General features: G+C 37.5%; 1 protein-coding gene across 1 annotated transcript in view; it reads left to right on the top strand.

Moving 5' to 3' along the window:
* The window catches only part of hip1rb (huntingtin interacting protein 1 related b), a 60399-nt gene that overhangs the window by 21060 nt on the left and 17396 nt on the right, over positions 1-21943 (top strand). The window contains exons 6-18 of the mRNA XM_048189666.1: positions 1586-1662; positions 3849-3910; positions 6413-6553; positions 6946-7003; positions 10022-10097; positions 10217-10375; positions 10603-10655; positions 10814-10886; positions 14491-14674; positions 14756-14844; positions 15060-15176; positions 15261-15362; positions 19679-19873. Of these exons, the coding sequence (XP_048045623.1) occupies positions 1586-1662; positions 3849-3910; positions 6413-6553; positions 6946-7003; positions 10022-10097; positions 10217-10375; positions 10603-10655; positions 10814-10886; positions 14491-14674; positions 14756-14844; positions 15060-15176; positions 15261-15362; positions 19679-19873 (1386 nt within the window). The remainder of the gene's footprint in view (positions 1-1585; positions 1663-3848; positions 3911-6412; positions 6554-6945; positions 7004-10021; positions 10098-10216; positions 10376-10602; positions 10656-10813; positions 10887-14490; positions 14675-14755; positions 14845-15059; positions 15177-15260; positions 15363-19678; positions 19874-21943) is intronic.

Here is a 21943-nt window from a genome sequence, read left to right as displayed (position 1 = left end):
CTCAGGGACTTTTGTTGCACATAAATTAAAAAATATGATAAATGTTGTACATATTTAATTTAGGTTTTAGCATCAGGAGCCAAGCACCTAAGGTCCCTGGCTAAAAATTTAGATTTAGATTTTTTTTTTTTTTTCCGGTGAAAAAAATACAAAAATGAAGGAAAAGGCCAAAATATTAAAGGTGCCCTAGAACTTCTTTTTATGTAATATAAGTCTAAGGTGTCCCCTGAATGTGTCTGTGAAGTTTCAGCTCAAAATACCCCATAGATTTTTTTTTATTCATTTTTTTAACTGCCTATTTTGGGGCATCATTAACTATACATCGATATATAGGTTGCGGCCCCTTTAATTCTCGTGCTCCCCCGGAGCTCGCGCTTGCCTTGAACAGCATAAACAAAGTTCACACAGCTAATATAACCCTCAAAATGGATCTTTACAAGATGTTCGTCATGCATGCTGCTTGCATACATCGGATCATGTAAGTATAGTATTTATTTGGATGTATTACATTTGATTCTGAGTGAGTTTGAGGCTGTGCTGCGTGGCTAAAGCTAACATTACACACTGTTGGAGAGATTTATAAAGAATGAAGTTGTGTTTATGCATTATACAGACTGCAAGTGTTTAAAAATGAAAATAGCGACGGCTCTCTTGTCTCCGTGAATACAGTAAGAAACGATGGTAACTTTAACCACATTTAACAGTACATTAGCAACATGCTAACGAAACATTTATAAAGACAATTTACAAATATCGCTAAAAATATCATGTTATCATGGATCATGTCAGTTATTATTGCTCCATCTGCCATTTTTCGCTATTGTTCTTGCTTGCTTACCTAGTCTGATGATTCAGCTGTGCACATCCAGACGTTCTGCCCTTGTGTAATGCCTCGATCATGGGCTGGCATATGCAAATATTGGGGGCGTACACCCCAACTGTTACGTAACAGTCGGTGTTATGTTGAGATTCGCCTGTTCTTCAGAGGTCTTTTAAACAAATGAGATTTATATAAGAAGGAGGAAACAATGGAGTTTGAAACTCAGTGTATGTCTTTTCCATGTACTGAACTCTTGTTATTCAACTATGCCAATATAAATTCAATATTTAATTCTAGGGCACCTTTAAATGCCATGAATGAATAGTTACAGAATAATCCACTATTTAGTAGGAGGAGGTCAAAATTATTATTTTTTTTACCTGAGGTTTAGAGCCAAATTACAGGGGGTAGAAAATGACTTTTAAAAAGATGGCAGCATCATTATTTTACTTTTACACAGAGATAAGTTTGATTAGTCAAATCGGTCGACTTATGCAATCCTTGTTGCATTAAATGCCAATGGTGACAGTTCAAAAATGGGAAAAAGCACTCCTCTTTTTATTTAATTTTTTGTCTTGTTGTTCCCTCATGAACATGCCAGGAAAGGGTGTCTTGTAATGAGCCAAATGTAAAAGCTCATGTTAATAACTTGAAAACAGAATTTGTATCTATCCCAATTTTACCAAGTAGCACTTTGGATTCCAGTGCGAACTTAAGGGTAGTCCCACTTAGTTGAAATGAAGTTTCTCTGTGCTCTCTTTGCAGCATTCTGAAATTCCAGCCAGTCTAGAGGCCTCAGATGAACTCCTGGAGCGTACAGCGGGAACAGACATCAATAATGTGTACGTGGAATTCCATTTACTCTATTTTTATTTCTTCTGTATTATATCTTGGCTGCAATATCTTTTCAGACTTTGCACTATAGGACCCCTACATTAGGTCTCCAATTATTATTGGTACAAGTGAAAGCACTTTACCAGATAAAATGACAAGCTACTTCTGTTCACTCCTAAACACATTTTAGATGGTTTTAAAAGAGAAACATTATGCTTTATTGACAGGTTTGGACACTGCAGACCCAAGAGCAAAGTCAGTTAACAGAACCTTTATTGAACGAAAAAGAAATACATACATTAATAAAAAAAAACATGCTGGCTAATGTAGAGGTGCACCAGTTAGTTTTGAGAGATTTTGAGGCCTGTGATGGAATGTCCCACATGGCTAACATAATGATGTCAGCCATGTGAGACATTCTATCCAGATGAAGAGTGTATAGCTAAAAAAAAAAAAATAGCTTACTCTTTTTTTTAATATTTTACACAACAAAATCTTCAGAATCTTTTATCTTAGCTTAGGATTTTTTTCTGTAGAGTATTTTTTTTCTTCTTCTTCTAATTCTTCTTTTTTTTTTTTTTTTTTGAGTAGTTTGACCAACACTGATTATTTGTTTGTATCTGATAGAAAATACAATTTAAAAAAAAGCATTTATCACAAATCTGGATTTTGCTTTATCATTATGGGGTTTGAAGTGTATATATATTGTGAAAAAAACAAACCAAAAAAAAAACCTTTTATCATAAGGCTGCAACATAATAAAATGTGGAAAAATTAAAAGCTCTAAATACTGAAAGCATTATATCTGTAACTCATATATTTAGCACCAAAACTTATGCCAGTATGTGCATTTACAAAGTTTGATTTTAGTCGGACTAAAGCGATAATTTTGTTTGCTATTCCTAGCAATTGTACATGTATATTTGGACAGACAGATTGTACAAGACTGGAGCTGGACTACACAATCAACTGTAGTTTGATTATTATTGTGCCTGTATATGTATTTAGTGTGCGATCTTATAATTGCCAATGTCACCGGCCACTTTATTAGGTACACCTGTTCAACTGCTTGTTAATGCAAGTATCTAATCAGTAAATCACATGTCAGCAAGTCAATGCATTTAGACATGTAGACATGGTCAAGACAATCTGCTGAAGTTCAAACTGAGCATCGGAATGAGGAAGAAAGGTCATTTAATTGACATTGAATGTGGAATGGTTGTTGGTGTATTTCGGAAACTGCTGATCTGCTGGTTTTTTAATGCACAACCATCTCTGGGGTTTTCAGAGAATGATCTGATTTTTTCAGTTCTGTGGGCGAAAATGCCTTGTTGATTCCAGAGGTCAGAGGAGAATGGCCAGACTGGTTCGAGCTGATAGAAAGGCAACAGTAACTCAAATAACCACTCTTTACAACCGAAGTTCAGAAGAGCATCTCTGAACGCACAACAACCTTGAAGCAGATGAGCTACAGCAGCAGAAGACACCGGTGACACTCCTTTCAGCTGAGAACAGGAAACTGACCCTATAACTCACCCAAATTGGACAATAGAAGATTGAAAAACCGTTGCCTGGTTTGATGAGCCTCTATTTCTGCTGCGACATTCAGATGATAGGGTCAGAATTCAACATGAAAGAATGGATCCATGCTTGTATCAATGGTTCAGGCTGCTGCTGGTGGTGTATTGGTGTGGGGGATATTTTCTTGGCACATCACAGCCTGAGTATTGTTGCTGACCATGTCTACCCCTATATGACCACAGTGTACACATCTTCTGATGGCTACTGCCAGCAGTATAACGCACCATCTCACAAAGCTCTAAACATCTCAAACTCATTTCTTGAACATGACAATGAGTTCACTATACTCAAATGGCCTCAACAGTCACCAGATCTCAATCCAATAGAGCAGCTTTGGGATGTGGTGGAACAGGAGATTTGCATCATGGATGGGCAGCCGACAAATCTGCATGATTTGCGTGATGCGATCATGTCAATATGGACCAAAATCTCTGAGGAATGTTTCCAGCACCTTGTTGAATATATGCCTCGAAGAATTATAGCAGTTCTGAAGGCAAAAGGGGGTCCAACCCGGTACTAGCAAGGTTTACCTAATAATGTGGCCGGTGAGTGTATGTTGCCTTACTTTAAGATGTTAACTTCTAAGAGGGTTTCTCTCTGCTTCCTGCTCCAGGTTCCAGCTCACAGTAGAGGTGTTTGATTACATGGACGCAGAGCTTCGATTAGCAGAAGCTGGTGAGTGTTCAGTTTATGGTGTTGTCTCTCATTTCATATCCACAAAATGGCTTCCGTCAACAGCCAACCAGGTACTCTACCTCCCATTATTTCACAACTCCTTTCAACCACAATTTCAGAAACCTCAATCACATTGTACATGTACATTAACAATAAAGAGATTAAATTCTGAATAGAATTCAGTGTTTTCAGAAATCCAACCTCAAATCATCCAAGAACAATGAGGTTTAATGAACATGTTTTGTTTACATATCCTGTTATTATACCGATATGCAGTGATTAGGAAGTGGCAACTCCTTGCCTGATAATGTCCACATCTAATCTCATCCTGGTTAGCCATATATAATCATGTGTGAACAGGACCTTTTAAAAAATACCGGTAAATGAGTTCTGGCAATTTCCCTGTATGTGAAGTTGTAACATTACCAGCAAATTACTGGTGTCATGCTGTGTGTGAACAAAGAACAGTATTGCCAGTTTGAGCATGTACAACGTCAGGACATGCTGACATAACAAGTCTTCTTTGGGCCAATCACAAAGCTCTGTCAGAGCTGTTTACAGTAAGTTTCGCTGCTTTTAATTGTTTTTCAATGGAAATGTGCTAGATGGACGTCTGAGCATTGTGCCGTGTCTCGCATCTCCATCAGTGCTGTAGTTTTGCAGTTATTGTGTACTATAGTGTATTGTGTTTTTAAGAGCAAAACTGCGTTTGTGATCATTTCCGTACGCCTGTCACTCAGAATAATAAAAAAAAATGGGTCAAATTTGACAGATGGTGAAACTAAAGCACTTCTCCTCATCCAAGTGGATGAGGAAAACGGCTCAGCGTTTAAAGGTCATTTCTGATGACTGACATCACAGAGATTACCAGTATTTTGGTACTGATGTGTGAAGGCTATCTTACTATCTTAAAACGTTGCTTGAGTGAACAGCTCATCGGTGTTGTACCATAATCTTACTCCCTGTGAAATTTTGACTCCCCTGCTTCTGATTGGTTCATTCAGTGAGGAGGTTGCTACCTGAGTGATCCCTATCAGATTTTGAGTCAGGAGTCAGATTTAGATACCACACCGGAAAAGTAATTCTGGTAATTTGCCTGGGGCTATCATACATAATCACACATAACATGTAACATATAAAATCATAAAAAAAAGAATATATCTATATATAATATTTGAAATAATGATTTTAAGAAAAAAACTTGTGTATATTATTTTGTTGCATGATTTGTTAGTTCAAAGTTGTTTCCTATTGTGCCTTTAAGACATTAAAGGTGCCGTAGAACATCTTTTTGAAAGATGTAATATAAGTCTAAGGTGTCCCCTGAATGTGTCTGAGAAGTTTCAGCTCAAAATACCCCATAGATTTTTTTTTAGTAATTTTTTTAACTGCCTATTTTGGAGCATCATTAAATATGAGCCGATTTAGGCTGCGGCCCCTTTAAATGTTCACGCTCCCCGCCCACGGAGCTCGCGCTTGCCTTTAACAGCATATACAAAGTTCACACAGCTAATATAACCCTCAAAATTGTTCTTTACAAAGTGTTCGTCATGCAGCATGTCTAATCACGTAAGTATGGTATTTATTTGGATGTTTACATTTGATTCTGAATGAGTTTGATAGTGCTCCGTGGCTAAAGCTAACATTACACACTGTTGGAAAGATTTATAAAGAATGAAGTTGTGTTTATGAATTATACAGACTGCAAGTGTTTAAAAAAATGAAAATAACGACAGTCTTGTCTCTGTGAATACAGTAAGAAACGATGGTAACTTTAACCACATTTAACAGTACATTAGCAACATGCTAACGAAACATTTAGAAAGACAATTTACAAATATCACTAAAAATATCATGTTATCATGGATCATGTCAGTTATTATCGCTCCATCTGCCATTTTTCGCTATTGTCCTTGCTTGCTTACCTAGTCTGATGATTCAGCTGTGACGTCCTGCCCTTGTGTAATGCCTTGATCATGAGCTGGCATATGCAAATATTGGGGGCGTACATATTAATGATCCTGACTGTTACGTAACAGTCGGTCTTATGTTGAGATTCGCCTGTTTGTCGAAGGTCTTTTAAACAAATGAGATTTATATAAGGAGGAGGAAACAATGTTTGAGTTTGAGACTCACTGTATGTCATTTCCATGTACTGAACTCTTGTTATTCAACTATGCCAAGATAAATTCAATTTTTAATTAGATGCTTTGAAACAATATGGCTTGTGAATATGGAACATTCATTGAATACTTGTTTGTTTTTCATTTTGAAAATGGTATAAAAGTTTAAATAAGCATGAAAGCATATAAAACCAACATATATAAAAGTTTTATTTCTGATAACTTGGCATGTGCATTTTAAATCCTTAAACATTTCTTTTTATTGCGGTCTGTTTGATTATGTCATGGAGGTTACTGTCTTCTGTGTTTGACATGTATTAAAAAAAACCTCCATAATCTGGTGCTAGGTTATTTTACTCTGTATTCTTTGTATTCGTAGTGCTCCGCCAGCTCAACATGTCCATTGCTATCTCCACACTGACGTCAGGCCAGTGTAAACTAGCACCGCTCATCCAAGTCATCCAGGACTGCAGTCACCTGTACCACTACACCGTCAAACTGCTCTTCAAACTGCACGCCTGTAAGAGCTTGAGTGCTACTGTAGCGACTAATTCCACTGATAATACTAAAAGCTGATTGACAAAGAAAAAAGTTGTAAATGTCTTAATCAAATCATAATCAAGCTTCTTAAATGCTTTGTAGACACAGTTTACAACGAGGCAGCTAAGTCATGATGGCATTTCTATAGTTTATTTTTCACATTCATTTGACTAATTTCTGAGCTATTATCTTAGTTTTCAAAATTGGCAATTGTAACTTGTAAATCAAAATCAAAACCAGCTAATAATAGTCAATGTGACTTTAACATTAATGCATTTCTAACAAATGCTGAAATTTCACCATAATTGCACACTTCTTGAGCTGGTTGTTGATACTCTGGTTATTTATTTATTTATTTATTTTTGCTGACAGGTTTACCAGCAGACACACTCCAGGGACATCGTGAACGCTTCCATGAACAGTTCCAGAGGTACATTCAGTCAATTTCATATTAGAAAAAAAAAATGCATTTTTATTTTGTCTGTAGCATTCTATATTCACCATATGATTCACCAAAAATGCTTGGGTTTTTAAGTGTACAACATTTTATATTAAAGGTGCTCTAAGCGATGTCACGTGTTTTTAGGCCAAAACATTTTTTGTCACATACAGCAAACATCTCCTCACTATCCGCTAGCTGCCTGTCCCCTGAACACACTGTAAAAAAACGCGGTCTCCGTAGTCACCACAAGCTCCGAAAACGGCAATAAAAACAAACTGGTGCAGCCTGGACCATGAATCATAATAAACACGCTCCAGCCAATAACCGACAAGAATGATTTTAAATGCGCGTTCATGACTGTTTCAGGAAGCACGGAGGGGAGGGGGAGGAGGAGGAGGAGGAGGGATGGTCTAGCTAGCCTCTGTTTTGTTTGACAACACTTCGAACGTCAACAGGAAGTTACTCCACCCAGGATCACTTAGAGCACCTTTAACATAGCAGCGAGGGGGCATATTTCCATGTCTTTAATCACTGGGAAAAGTGTTTTCAGGAAATGGGAAAGAAAATGTTACATGTGGCTAAAATCATGGTTGATTTAAACAGCAGTCATATCAAATTCACCCAAAAAATGTAATTTCTGTGATCGTTTACTCACCTTCCTGTTGTTTTAAACCTGTATGACTTTCCTCCTTCTGTGAAACACAAAAGAAGAAATTCTGAAGGTTTGTCATTCTTTTCTGTGCAATTACAATGAATGAGGACAAAAGCTTTCAAACTGCAAAAGGGTGCAAAATCACCATAAAAGTGTCTAAAATGTATAAAGTGCTATACTCCCAAGTATTCTGAAGTCATATGATAGCTTTCTGTAAGAAACAGCCAGGTATTTGTGATGTTATTCACAGTAAATCTTGACATCCACCTTAGCTCTCTTTTTCATGCCCATGCAACAATAAGAACAAATCAATCAATCAATCAATAAACAAAACACACATACATATTAATTTACAGTCAAACCAAAAATTAAGACATTTTTAATATATTTTTACTAGTGGGTGCAGGACACTATAGTTCATTTATGTAAGTGAGGATAGCAAAATAAAGTAAACTGAGACATATTATACCCAAAAATTCTTCATACAGTGGACTACCAGTAAAATAGATCACATATTGACCTGACCATGTTTTGCTTAAAGGTGCCATCGAACATTTTTTTTACAAGATGTAATATAAGTCTAAGGTGTCCCCTGAATGTGTCTGTGAAGTTTCAGCTCAAAATACCCCATAGATTTTTTTTAATAAATTTTTTTAACTGCCTATTTTGAGGCATAATTAGAAATGCGCCGATTCAGGCTGCGGCCCCTTTAATTGCTCGCGCTCTCTGCCTCCTCCCGAGCTCTCGACTCTATCATTGCATAAACAAAGTTCACACAGCTAATATAACCCTCAAAATGGATCTTTACAAAGTGTTCGTCATGCAGCATGTCTAATCGCGTAAGTATGGTATTTATTTGGATGTTTACATTTGATTGTGAATGAGTTTGATAGTGCTCCGTGGCTAACGGCTAAAGTATAAAGAATGAAGTTGTGTTTATGAATTATACAGACTGCAAGTGTTTAAAAAAATGAAAATAACGACAGTCTTGTCTCCGTGAATACAGTAAGAAACGATGGTAACTTTAACCACATTTAACAGTACATTAGCAGCATGCTAACGAAACATTTAGAAAGACAATTTACAAATATTACTAAAAATATCATGTTATCATGGATCATGTCAGTTATTATTGCTCCATCTGCCATTTTTCGCTATTGTTCTTGCTTGCTTACCTAGTCTGATGATTCAGCTGTGCACAGATCCAGACGTTAATACTGGCTGCCCTTGTGTAATGCCTCGATCATGGGCTGGCATATGCAAATATTGGGGACGTACACCCCAACTGTTACGTAACAGTCGGTGTTATGTTGAGATTTGCCTGTTCTTCGGCGGTCTTTTAAACAAATGAGATTTATATAAGAAGGAGGAAACAATGGTGTTTGAGACTCACTGTATGTCATTTCCATGTACTGAACTCTTGTTATTCAACTATGCAGAGGTAAATTCAATTTTCAATTCGATGGCACCTTTAAGTATTATCTGACATAATTAAGATTAATTTTTTCTGACACAGTTTAACTTTGAGATCTTGTTATATTTTATTACCATTTTGTTTTTTAAACTATAGTGAATAAACTATATTAATGAATGAAATGTTCAAGGTGTCTGAATACATTTTGATTTGACTGTACATAGATACATGCATACATATATACACATACATACACAAAAAACACCTTACACCTCTAGGTACAGATACATTAATAGCCTCTTTAATTGTTTATAAACTCTCGTTATCGTCAGTGTTTTCTAAAAAGTGATAAAATCATTTCCATATGGATCAGAATATACAAGGAGAGTCTGATCTTTTTGCACAGAAGATTATCAGTGAATAATGATTTACATTTTTCATACAAAGAATGGCTTCAGAATATACAGAACTACATAAATATGTAGTGCACAAGTTGTATGGACAACGACATTTATGATCAAGTTTTATAGTCATTTTTTGGAACAAATTTGAATGAAATAGGTGGATCCGCTATCCTTGCTGTCCACATCACTGCTTTTGTTAATGAATGGGTTTCTTTTGTAATTTTTCCTGGCTCATTCAGACAGTGGTGGGCAAAGGTGGGTGGAATAAGAAAATGATCACTAAATTTGTATTAATTTTATTTTTTTATTTATTTATTTTGTGATCAGCTGTTTAAACCAAATCAACCCAACAAATTATGAAAAAGACTGTATGTACTTGTAACACATTTTCATTGATAGAGTGATGTATATTTACATAATATGTTTACATATTGCCTGAAGGATTTTTAAAGGCCCACATGGAGATGGATTTTCTTTTCTTATGTACAGTTTATATGATTATTAATTATCATTATGATGATGATTATATTTTTCAGCCTCAAAACATTCCTCAATAAAGCACGAGACATGCTGTACTTCAAGAGGCTCATCCAAATACCTAGACTGCCTGATGTAAGGAAACTATCTTTGAAATCCGTTAACACACATGTATCACGCTTACAAATACATCCTTATTCCGTGTCAGCATTATGATTCTGATTATGTATTTTCAAAACGCTTTTTTATTTAAGACTCCACCCAACTTTCTTCGGGCCTCTGCTCTGGCAGAGCATGTTAAACCCATGGTTGTCATCCCAGATGAAGAGGAGCTCGAGGAGCCGGAAGAGGATGAACCCGAGCCTCTGATAGACGTTAGCGAAGCGCAGACTAGCATGGCATCTCAGCCACAGGTACCTGCAAGTGGAAACCAATGAGCCATGATGATATAGATAGGTTGTTGAGTAAAAAACAGTTGCAAGAGTTGTAAAGCTCTTTAACTGTGTTGGCACATAGATGTTTTTTGTGTAACGTCAAAGTTGGGTGCTTTATAGAAAATGTAGCATGATCCTTTCTTGAATTTCTTGGCTCCTATTTATTCAAATTCTTAAATGTGTCCTGTTTTGTTTTGTTTTTTAAGAGTGATATATTTGACCAGGCCTTTGGACCACCTAATAATGGATTTGATGATAGGTAGGTTATTCTTGATAATCAGGCCATAAATAATTATTTTTTTATGGGGAATTGTGAAAGAGACATTTTGTGATAGTTGTGGAACGTTTATTTTAAAGACATTCTGTATGTCTACAATATGTACCTGTACTGTACTCTATACTTTTTCTGTAACACAGAGATCTCCAAATCGAACAACTGAAACGAGACATTGAATTGCTGCAAGCTGAGCTTGAGAAGATCAAAGGAGAGGTGAGACACGGTCCATATTATCTTCAAGTATTTAAACCTTTGAAATTGGAATACAGTCTTTGAGATGAAACAAGACTCCAGACTAACATCTGAGAACACTGACGCGCACCTAGACTTGCCTCGATATCATAATTTTCAAACCAGTACGGTTCTATGTATAAATGGCCCCTTTGGTGCAGTTCAAATCTCCTTCAAATTTTGAATATATTTTATTTAGATAAATTATAATGAATTGTGAAATAATGCTAATGTTATTCAGAAAACTTGAGGGCTCTATTTTTGTACCTTGTGTTAGGTGTGAAACAGAGGAGACATATCACTGTAGGATCCATGTACAAATCGGTTTAATGGGGCAAGACAAAGACTCAAAATCAAAACAAAAGATAGGCCATACAATAGACCAAACCATAATATTAATAAACAGGCAGGGGTCAGGCAAAGAGTAATCCAAAAATAATATGAAAAGAATTGCAGATAGGCAATTCTGGTTTCATAATCCTCAATATCACCACATAACAAATGAATCAGTCCAATCTACAGTTTATACTATATTGCAAATCTCAACTGCTTGATTGTTTATATCATTGGAAAATGTCAAATATATTTTTGCCCAGCTCCAGTCTACTAAATGCAACAATAAGCCATGAAGATATTATGGGGTTAGTTCACCCAAAAATGAAATCTCTGTCATTAATTCCTCACCCTCATGTTGTTCCATACCTGTTCAAGACCTTCGTTCATCTTCTGAACATAAATTAAGATATGTTTGATGAAATCCAAGAAGTTTTTTTTATCCTCCATTGAAAGCAATAAAATAACCACATTCAATGTCCAGAGAAGTAGTAAAGACATTGTTAAAATAGTCCACGTGACTACAGTGGTTCAACCTTAATGTTATAAAGCAACAAGAATACTTTTGTGCGCAAAAGCAAAACAGAAATAATGACTTTATTCAACAATTTTTCCTCTTCCCTGTCAGTCAGTTACGCAGTTGGCACAGTGCTGTGTTTCCATATGTTTACGCTCAATATTGGCCAGCTGCTCGGCATGCCTTGTGCTGCTCATGTGAAGAGGCATCGGCCAATACTGAGCCGCCATTCGGACGTAGAACCTGGAAGCTGCAACGAATATAGCTTAGCAGATGAGAGACCGGGAGAGACAAATTTGTCTTTGCTGAATAAAGTCGTTATTTCTGTTTTGTTTTTGAGCACAAAAAGTATTCTCGTCGCTTCATAACATTGAGGTTGAACCACTGTAGCCACGTTGACTATTTTAACGATGTTTTTACTACTTTTCTGGACATTGAATGTGGTAATTTCGTTGCTTTCAGTGGAAGATAAAAAACTTCTTCTTGGATTTCATGAAAATGAAAATGAAATGAAATGAAATGAAATGAGGCATTTATATAGCGCTTTCCTATGTACTACTGTACACCCAAAGCACTTTACAATCATATCAGGGGTCTCTCCTCATCCACCAGCAGTGTGCAGCATCCACTTGGATGATGCGACGGCAGCCACAGTACAACGGCGCCAGTGCGCTCACCACACACCAGCTGTAGGTGGAGAGAGAGAGTGAAAGAGCCAATTTAAATGGATGGGGATTATTACGAGGCCGTGATTGGTAAGGGCCTATGGAGGGAATTTGGCCAGGACACCGGGGTTACACCCCTACTCTTTATGAGAAGTGCCATGGGATTTTTAATGACCACAGAGAGTCAGGACCTCAGTTTAACGTCTCATCCGAAGGACGGTGCTTGTTACAGTACAGTGTCCCCGTCACTATACTGTGGCGTTAGGACCCACACAGACCACAGGGTGAGCACCCCTGCTGGCCTCACTAACACCTCTTCCAGCAGCTACCTGGTTTTCCCAGAAGGTCTCCCATCCAGGGCAACCAGTCTTGGGCTACAGGGCGATATGGCTGCTGGCCAAGATCAAAACATCTTAATTTGTGTTACAAAGATGAACGAAGGTCTTACAGGTGTGGAACAAAATTCCAGAAATTTCATTTTTCGGTGAACTAAACCTTTCATTCATTATAATGCAGTGTCTATTTACACCAAGTGCAAATAGCCTTCCATGTTGGCAGTGGCTATTTACATTAACTCCACCCACCATTGTCTGAATGAGCCAAACATAATCTGATAACAGGAGCAGTTACATGGAGAGTAAGGCAAGGCTGCTTTAGCTTTTGACGCGATCAAACCGAGTTCGAATCCTCGTTTATTTAAATTCATTCTTCTCCGTTTTCTCATTGCATATTAACTCAGAGAGGCAGTTTATTTTGAATAAAAATAAAAATATTTTAAAACAGGTATTTAATTGTGGGAAAAAGTGTTTAACTGGTAGGGTTAGGTGTAGGGGAGTGCTTTATGGACGAGTAAGATCCCAATAAATGTGGAATGTGGAAGTGACATGTGAAGGCCAAGTATGGTAACCCATACTCAGAATTTGTCCTCTGTATTTAACCCATCCAAGTGCACACACATTAGGAGTAGTGAGTAGTGAACACACACACACTCTGCAAACCGTGGACACACACCCGGAGCAGTGGGCAGCCATTTTGCTGTGGCGCCCAGGGAGCGTTTGGGGATGAGTTGCCTTGCTGCCGGTATTGAGATACGCTATTGGTTACCAGTCTGAATCTCTAACCATTAGGCCACGACTGCCTCGTTACACTGAAGTACAAATAGTATCTGCATGTACTTGCATGAATATAATAGAATACCATTATTTTAAATTGTAATAATATTTCACAGTATTGCTGTTTATGATGAGCTGAGACATTATTACAGAGGGTTTTTTTCACAGCCTACCTGACTGAAAGGCCTCATTAATATGCAAGTAATTTCAGGTCATTATTATGTGATTCTTTTGTCTTCTCAGGTGAGAATCACCCATTATTCATGGTGATTCACGCCTCCACGCATACTGTGTTTCTTGACAAAAAGTGTCTTAGAAAAACTAAATCAATATATTGTTTTATATGAAGGAGTAGGCAGCATAATTTTTACATAATTCTGAAGCAAAAACTCTAGTCTACAACCGCCAATACCCAGAAGTCTTGTGAACACAGATTTAATATACTTTTTTTGGCCTCATTTCAGTGACTTAAGTTTTTTGTTTTTTCAATAACCATGCATAAACGTTATTCCTTCAAAAATACAAACATGTATATACATGTTCCTCACATATTATGTTAGCCTAGCTTGTGCTGAATACAGTGTAATGACACTTTTGTCATTTATATGTTTATGAACAACTGAAAAAAGCACAAATGTCAGGGCATGTCAAAACTTCTCCAAGCCCCAAATCAGCCTCAGACTCCAGAGGGTTAATTAAATATAGCATCTAACAACAATTTACTTTTTGTGCAAAGAAAATACAATTTTCACTTAGTGCAAATAGCCTAAAACTGACTTGACTTTTGGTTCCTTTTTGAAGCTTGAGAGCAAGCCACTATCCTCTGCCAGTGTACTGGAAAAAGTAACTGGAACATTCATCAAATTTTGTGCACTGGAATATGTGCTATAATCTCACCATTGTGGTTTTTTTTTTTCTATCTCTTTTGCCCTACTATACCACCTTTGCCCTGTGCTCAGGCTCAACGCTATATCACACAGCTCAAGTCGCAGATCAACAGTCTTGAGGCAGAACTGGAGGAGCAGCGCATGCAGAAGCAGCGCACCCTGGTGGAGAATGAGCAACTACGCATGGAGCTAGAGGCCATTCGCCGTCGCAACACTGAACATGAGAGCATTCAGATGAACTTTGTTGAGGCAGAAAGTGAGTTAGTAAGAAAGTGGGCACATAAAGATTCCTAAACAAAACTGTGGCAACTGATGCTGATGACTTTCTCATATATAGAAAGATCCCAAGCAACAGAGCAGCGTTATAATAAACTGAAGGAAAAGCATGCTGAACTGGTTGCCAACCATGCTGAACTCCTCCGAAAGGTATGACAAAGAATACAGTGTACTTATATGTGTCTATAACACAGATATTACTTATCTTAGTTTGCATTTGTTTCAAATAAATTGATTATTCGGTTTTCTGGAAATCCGAATAAATCAACTGGTATGCGCCTGTATTAAATAGGATTCGTGCACATTTGTATATGTGCATGTGTACAGGATATGCAGTTGTGAATGTGTCCTTTATCTCTTTTTAGAGTGCGGATACAGTAAAGATGCTGTCAGCCACACAACAGACTCAAGAGGAAATTGAACGAACTAAGCAACAGTTAGCCTTTGAGGTAGATAGAGTCAAACAAGAATCAGACATGAAGGTAAGTGTGCACACAAGTCTTCCTTCGCTTGAACTGTAACAGCCCCCCAAGGACTGATTGTAACGCTTCGTCTTGTTGCTTTAGTTTGAAGAACAAAGGTTTGATATGGACAGGCTGAGGAGGGAGCTTGAAGCGAAGAATGCAGAGATCCAAAAAGTCAAGAGTTCATTACAGACCTCTGAGAAGGTATAGTATCTAGTATTAATATAACTTTCAGGATACATTTCTTTAGCTCCGTTCCACTACATGTAACCATAATCACGGACAGGTTAGCATTCACTCACACGTATACGCAGACTTGTCATATTTGCATTCTGTTTAAAATTTATTATGTGCCATTGATGTTTTGTTGAATTCAGTATTTCATCTGTTTGTAATTTTCTCTCTCTCACTCTGTAACCCTGTATCAATTCATCAGATTACTGTAAATGTTATTAGAGTACACGCTACAATTTTTCAGCTCTCCTTATCTGTGAGCTCATCCTGTGTGTATTCTGCACCCGGTCTGGTGAAGGTTTTGTTGCCACCAAAGCTAGGTTACCTACTTAAGGTTGCTTCCACTTTATTCTTGATCTCAGGTTGTGGTGTTGCAGTCGTTCTCTTCCTCACCCATTGCGGGAGAAAAAGAGACTACTCGGACTTTGTCCTGTTAGAGTGTTATGGATTTATGATGACCATATATGCCAGTGGCATAAATCTGATCTATTGGTTGTTTGTTTTATTGGCAGTAACAAGGGTGTTGCTGATTTAGTTTTAGTCATATGACTAAAATGACATTTAGTTTTAGTCATATTTTAGTCATCTGAACTTTCTAGTCTAGTTTTAGTTGACTAAATATCATGCAATTTTATTTGACTAAATCAGTAGATTCATTCAACTAAAATCTAATGGTTTAGTTAAATTGTAATGCATTCATTAAGAATTTCTCTAAAATTTCCAAACCCATTATATGTACTCCTGGAGAAAACATCTAATAACCCGCTAATATGATTGATATTAAAATTTGAACATGCAATATAGACACGGATTTAACTGATGCGACAGAGAAAAAAAAAGTAAAACCTCTTCTCCTAAAGAAGAACATATGAACTTCTTTTCAATGAATGATATATGCATTCTTTATAACAACTTGCATACAACATTGTTCCTTCAAGCATGCATATTTATTTGTATAATTTAAATATAATTAATCTTTACTAAAGCTATTAAAGAGTGATTTTATCTGTCTTTTGATGTTTGATTAATATTAAGGGCACAGATGGCAGCAGGTTTATTAGGCTGCTATCACTTTAAGAACGAATGCTGGGATCCAGTACACTGATGCACATCTGATACAACTGTTTACATTTTCTTAAGACATAACAGACTGTGTTTATGTGAATACTCTCCAAAAATTGACATTTTGACATAACGTTGTGTGTATTTGACCGTTCAGGTGCGAAAAAGACGCAAAAGAGAGCTCGCTTCAGTACTCGTACGCTGTCTGAGAAACGGCTTTCTGTGTGCACGGATGCGTGTGCACAGAAAACCGTATCGAATATAGTTCTCTTTTGTGTTGTCACACTTTTTCACATGTATTCATATGTCTGCTCTTTTCTTTCTCCCAGACGTTTACATTTTTGAATGTTTTATGAGACATGCAGCAAGTGTATGCCAACTTATGTCCCGCCGGGTTGATCAGTATGTTACAATTCAAAAGTGTGCATCTACCACAAAGGACATGCATAGCGCTGACTGGATCTCTTATCAGATTTTCCCTCCTTAACATTTTAGTCATGTTTTTATTAGTTGACTAAAATGTCAGTAGATTTTCATCATACTGTAGTTTTCGTCATTCATCTTATTATTCGTCATTGGCTACAAGCAGTGTTAATTTCAATCAGCAATAGAGGTGTATACACTTATGATGGGGTTGTAAAGCAGGACATTTGTAGAAAGATTGTAGAAAGAGAGATGGCTGAGATATTACCAAAAAGGTGTCGTGAGTATATTACAGGGAGTGCAGAATTATTAGGCAAGTTGATTTTCTGATCATATTTTTTTCCCAAGCACATTTTACCAATTCCAATCCACATCAATCTTAATAACTACTATTAATATTGTTTTTAATCATTTATAAGTGATATATAATTGTTCATGAAGGCTGGAAATGAAAAATGCCTTATATTCAGGTGTGCAGAATTATTAGGCAAGTTTTCTTTTACAGGCAAAATGAGCCAAAAAAGAGATTTAACTCAGACTGAAAAGTCAAAAATTATTAAATACTCATGAGAAGGACGCAATACTAATGCAATACTAGAAATTGCAAAGTTAAAGCATGACCAAGGGACAGCAAAATGCTCATTGGGTCAGCGGGGTCAGACAAAAACAGGTGGAAAAGAAAAGACACATGTTAACTGCAAAATAATTAAGAATTAAGGTGAAGAATTAAGTGTGAAACCATCAGGAACCCTTTAGTCTCCACCGCCACCATTTTCCAGAGCTGCAACCTACCTGGAGTCTCCAGAAGTGCAAGGTGTTAGGATCTCAGAGACTTAGGTTAGCTAAAGAATCCTAAAAAATGACCTGCACTTGATAAGAATCACAAGCTGAAGTGTTATAAAATACATGAAGACTGGGTTTTAATAGGGCTTATAGACAGACAGCTTGAGAATGACTCCTGATGGACCAGCACCACATCCTCTTGTACCACTGTTTGAAGAATTTATCCAGAATCTGGCAGTAAGGTGTTTGAGTTCACTTTTAGTCCATCTCTTATCCTGAAATGTCTGTCTTGCAGAGATGGACTAAAAATGATCTTCCAAAACTTACTGCCAGATTCTGGAAGATAAATTCTTCAAACAGTGGTACAAGAGGATGTGGTGCTGGTCCTTCAGGAGTCACTCTCAAGCTGTCTGTTTATAAGGCCTATAAAAACCCAGTCTTCATGTATTTTATAACACTTCAGCTTGTGATTCTTATCAAGTGCGGGTCATTTTTTAGGATTCTTTAGCTAACCTAAGTCTCTGAGATCCTGACACCTTGCACTTCTGGAGACTCCAGGTAGGTTGCAGTTCTGGAAAATGGTGGCGCTGGAGACTAAAGGGTTCCTGATGGTTTCACACATAATTCTTAATTATTTTGCAGTTAACGTGTCTTTTCTTTTCCACCTGTTTTTGTCTGACCCCGCTGACCCAATGAGCATTTTGCTGTCCCTTGGTCATGCTTTAACTTTGCAATTTCTAGTATTGCATTAGTATTGCGTCCTTCTCATGAGTATTTAATAATTTTTGACTTTTCAGTCTGAGTTAAATCTCTTTTTTGGCTCATTTTGCCTGTAAAAGAAAACTTGCCTAATAATTCTGCACACCTGAATATAAGGCATTTTTCATTTCCAGCCTTCATGAACAATTATATATCACTTATAAATGATTAAAAACAATATTAATAGTAGTTATTAAGATTGATGTGGATTGGAATTGGTAAAATGTGCTTGGGAAAAAAATATGATCAGAAAATCAACTTGCCTAATAATTCTGCACTCCCTGTAGTTACTTTGTGGTTTGGTTCTGTTCTGTTCGTGTTTGCCTGTATTCCCAATCCTTGTTTGTTTCTATGGTTACTGATTATGGAATGCACCTGTCTCTTGTTCTCTTGAATAGCCTCCTTGTGTATTAAAGCCCTGAGTTTCCCTTGTCTAATGTTAATGTTATTATGGTGTGTAGTGCTTTGTTTTCCCTGGTGTTCATTAAAAGTCAGTCTCATCGTCTTCTTGTGTTCTCCCTTGGATTACTACAGCTAACTCATAACAAGTGGAAAAAGTTAAAAGAATATTATTGGAAGAAGAAGGGTTACGATCAGACAAGAGCTTTAGGAGAGACGTTAGAGAGTGGAAAGGCCTGAAAACGTATGTTGAGGTTGCTTTGTTTCTGCTGTCTACATGAGTAACATTGTAACACTTTTATCAGATTTTATAGTCTGAAAGTTGACTTCAGTCCTGGTTACCAGATTTGATCTGCTTGAACAGTCATCAGTCCATTTTGTCCGATTAGTCTGTACGTATGTTTTTCCATGGTCTGATAATCCGGCAGTCACTCTGTAGTATGACGCTGGGTTATAGTGTTCCTTTGTTACTGTATTCAGTGTTCTTCCTAAAAATCTGAGGAGTGATGTTGTGGCCGCATCCTTTTAAGTCACTGGCGCTTAGAGGACAAGGCTCGCACCATCAGTCAATGCCATTATAACTGCCATTATTCTATACAGGCTTCAGACAATCGTCACACCTGGAGGGTGTTCCCATAGTATCAGTTACTGAATCAGGGATCTCGTCACTACTAGAGAATCAGGGTTACATAAGTAACCGAGATGTTTCAGAGCATTTGTTGAATGAGATTGAATTACTTTTGTTTTTCTTGTTGTTGTTTTTTTGTCCAGTACATTGGCATAGCAAAAAAAAGAAACTGTTTATGCTGTAAATTCTTTCTAAAAATTCAATATTTTTTTATTTGCTGTGTTTCCCTCAGACAGGAGAACAGCTGAACAGCTCCATGGCTGCACTTCTTGCAGAAAAGGAGAGGCTAACGCAGTCTATGAGTACGAAAGAGGCCGAGCTATCCTCCCTGAAGAAGGATGCTCAGCTGAAAGAGTGTACTCTACAGCAGGAGCGAGACAGGACCATCAAGGAGCTGGGAGAACTACAAAGCAAACTCAAAGAAAAGGTAGGGTTATGGGTTATTCTAATGAAGAAGACTTGGATTGATCTATATTATGCCAAATTCAAGTTTATATTGTATAGAGCACAACATTAACTGCTAGTGACCGTCCACTCAGAACACCTTAGCAACCCAGAATACCATTGAAACCACTTGGCAACTCCCCACAAAAAGCAACTGCATCTGTTTATCTACCTATCTATTGGAGTTGGGAAAAACTTTACAGTGTTGCATCCTCTTTTTTTTTTTTTTAATGATTAAAAATCGACCAACCAAAAAAAATAAAATAAAGAATTTATTCTGAGTTTTATTTTTAACTGCTTACTTGTGAGATTAGTTCGGAAAGGGTGAAATACTAGACTGGGTAAACCCAGCCTGATCTGCTGGCGATTTGATTTCGCCCGGCAACTCGGCCTGGAAACCCGTACATTCATTTCTACTGCTGCTGTTACACTTTTGCGGGAACCAATCACAGACTGGCTTATCCACCTTGCTCGCTATTGGCGAGCTTTTTGTTTCCATTGAACATGGCGGCCACCGAAGCGCAGTTTTCTTTGAAAACGGAACAGAGACTTGTCCTGGAAACAACTCATAAAAAAGATGGATGTGTTTGCCTTACTACCGACCGGCTTTGGTAAAAGGTGGCCAAAAGAATGGCGCTCAGCTCAAACCCCATTGTTGTAGTCGTGTCACCGTTAATCGCTCGATGCCATTGCTGCTTCTGCAAACCGCTGATCAACGCTACCTGTCTGGAGTTTTCACGACACTCTGCAAAGTACATCACCTGGATCGTTGATCTGATTGGTTGAAGGACTATCCAATTGCATGAATAATGCTCATTGATGCCATTGCTGGCAATATTCATGCCATTGCTGGCAACATCCCTGGCAATATTCAAAAGACAGCTGAAAACCCATCTCTTTCGTGAGCACTTAACCTCGTCTTAAAAAAAAAAAAAAAAAAAAAAAATTTCCTATCCTTTCACTTCCTCTAATCCCTCTCTATTGTAGCTTATGATGATCTGAGCACTGCCTATAACTTGTATTATGAGCACTTCTTGTCTATTTGCCTCGTCATGGCGACTCGCTTGTTGTATTCCTCACTTGTAAGTCGCTTTGGATAAAAGCATCTGCCAAATGAATAAATGTAAATGTAAATGTGATCACGCCTCTTGTGCAGTAGAAAATACATAGCAGACTCCCCAGACCAATGTTCAATTTTAAATTGAGCTTGGTCTGGTGACAGCCAGACAAGTGAAATACATTTTAGCGTGGGCTTTTGCTTACATTGTGCCATATCTAGACTATCTTGGTGAAGAGGATAATACCCACTCTACAACTGCAAAACTGAAAAAGACACAAAGCAATTGTGATGGAGAAAAGTCTTCTCTTTCTTGCAAATGAAGCTCAGGAGGCAGAGTTCCAGAAATCAAAATAAGCCTGCAGGGCATCTGACCATCTCACTCACATTTCACAATTTTATACAGATTTAACCAATGATCTCATTTGATCTCTCCCTTTCTCTTGTTGGAATCTCCCCAGTAGTCCTGAACACTTTCGCCACAGTTACTTCATTAGGGCCCGAGCACCGATGGTGTGAGGACCCTATTGTAATTGCTCAGCCAATTCTTCTTCTTCTCCAAAATGAATCGCATTTTAGAGGGCCTAAACGTTCTCAAAAACTCATGAAACTTTGCACACGCGTCAGAAGTGGTGAAAATTTACATCTGATATGGGTTTCAGAATTAGGTGTGGCAAAATGGCTCGATAGCACCACCTACAAAATTTCAATTAAGCGCCCTTCGTGCTACGTTTCACGTACAGTTATGAAATTCGGTAGACAGATGTAACAGCCCAATACCTACAAAAAAGCCCTGGGTGCAAAGTTTGTAAACCCAACAGGAAGTGAGATATTTTGAATTTTCTCTACAAAATTTTGGCAGTTTTTGCCATTTCCACATGTTGTACTTTAACAAACTCCTCCTAGAGCTTTAATCAGATCAACATCATATTTGGTCAGTCTAATCTAAAGGCCTTTGTGACGTTAAATTGCGAAGATCTAGAGTTTTCGCAGAAG

The sequence above is a fragment of the Megalobrama amblycephala genome, linkage group LG4 (assembly GCF_018812025.1).
Source record: "Megalobrama amblycephala isolate DHTTF-2021 linkage group LG4, ASM1881202v1, whole genome shotgun sequence".
Classification (NCBI taxonomy): Eukaryota; Metazoa; Chordata; class Actinopteri; order Cypriniformes; family Xenocyprididae; genus Megalobrama; species Megalobrama amblycephala.
The sequence above is the reverse complement of the archived record's forward strand: the minus strand, read 5'-3'. Positions and strand labels throughout refer to the sequence as shown.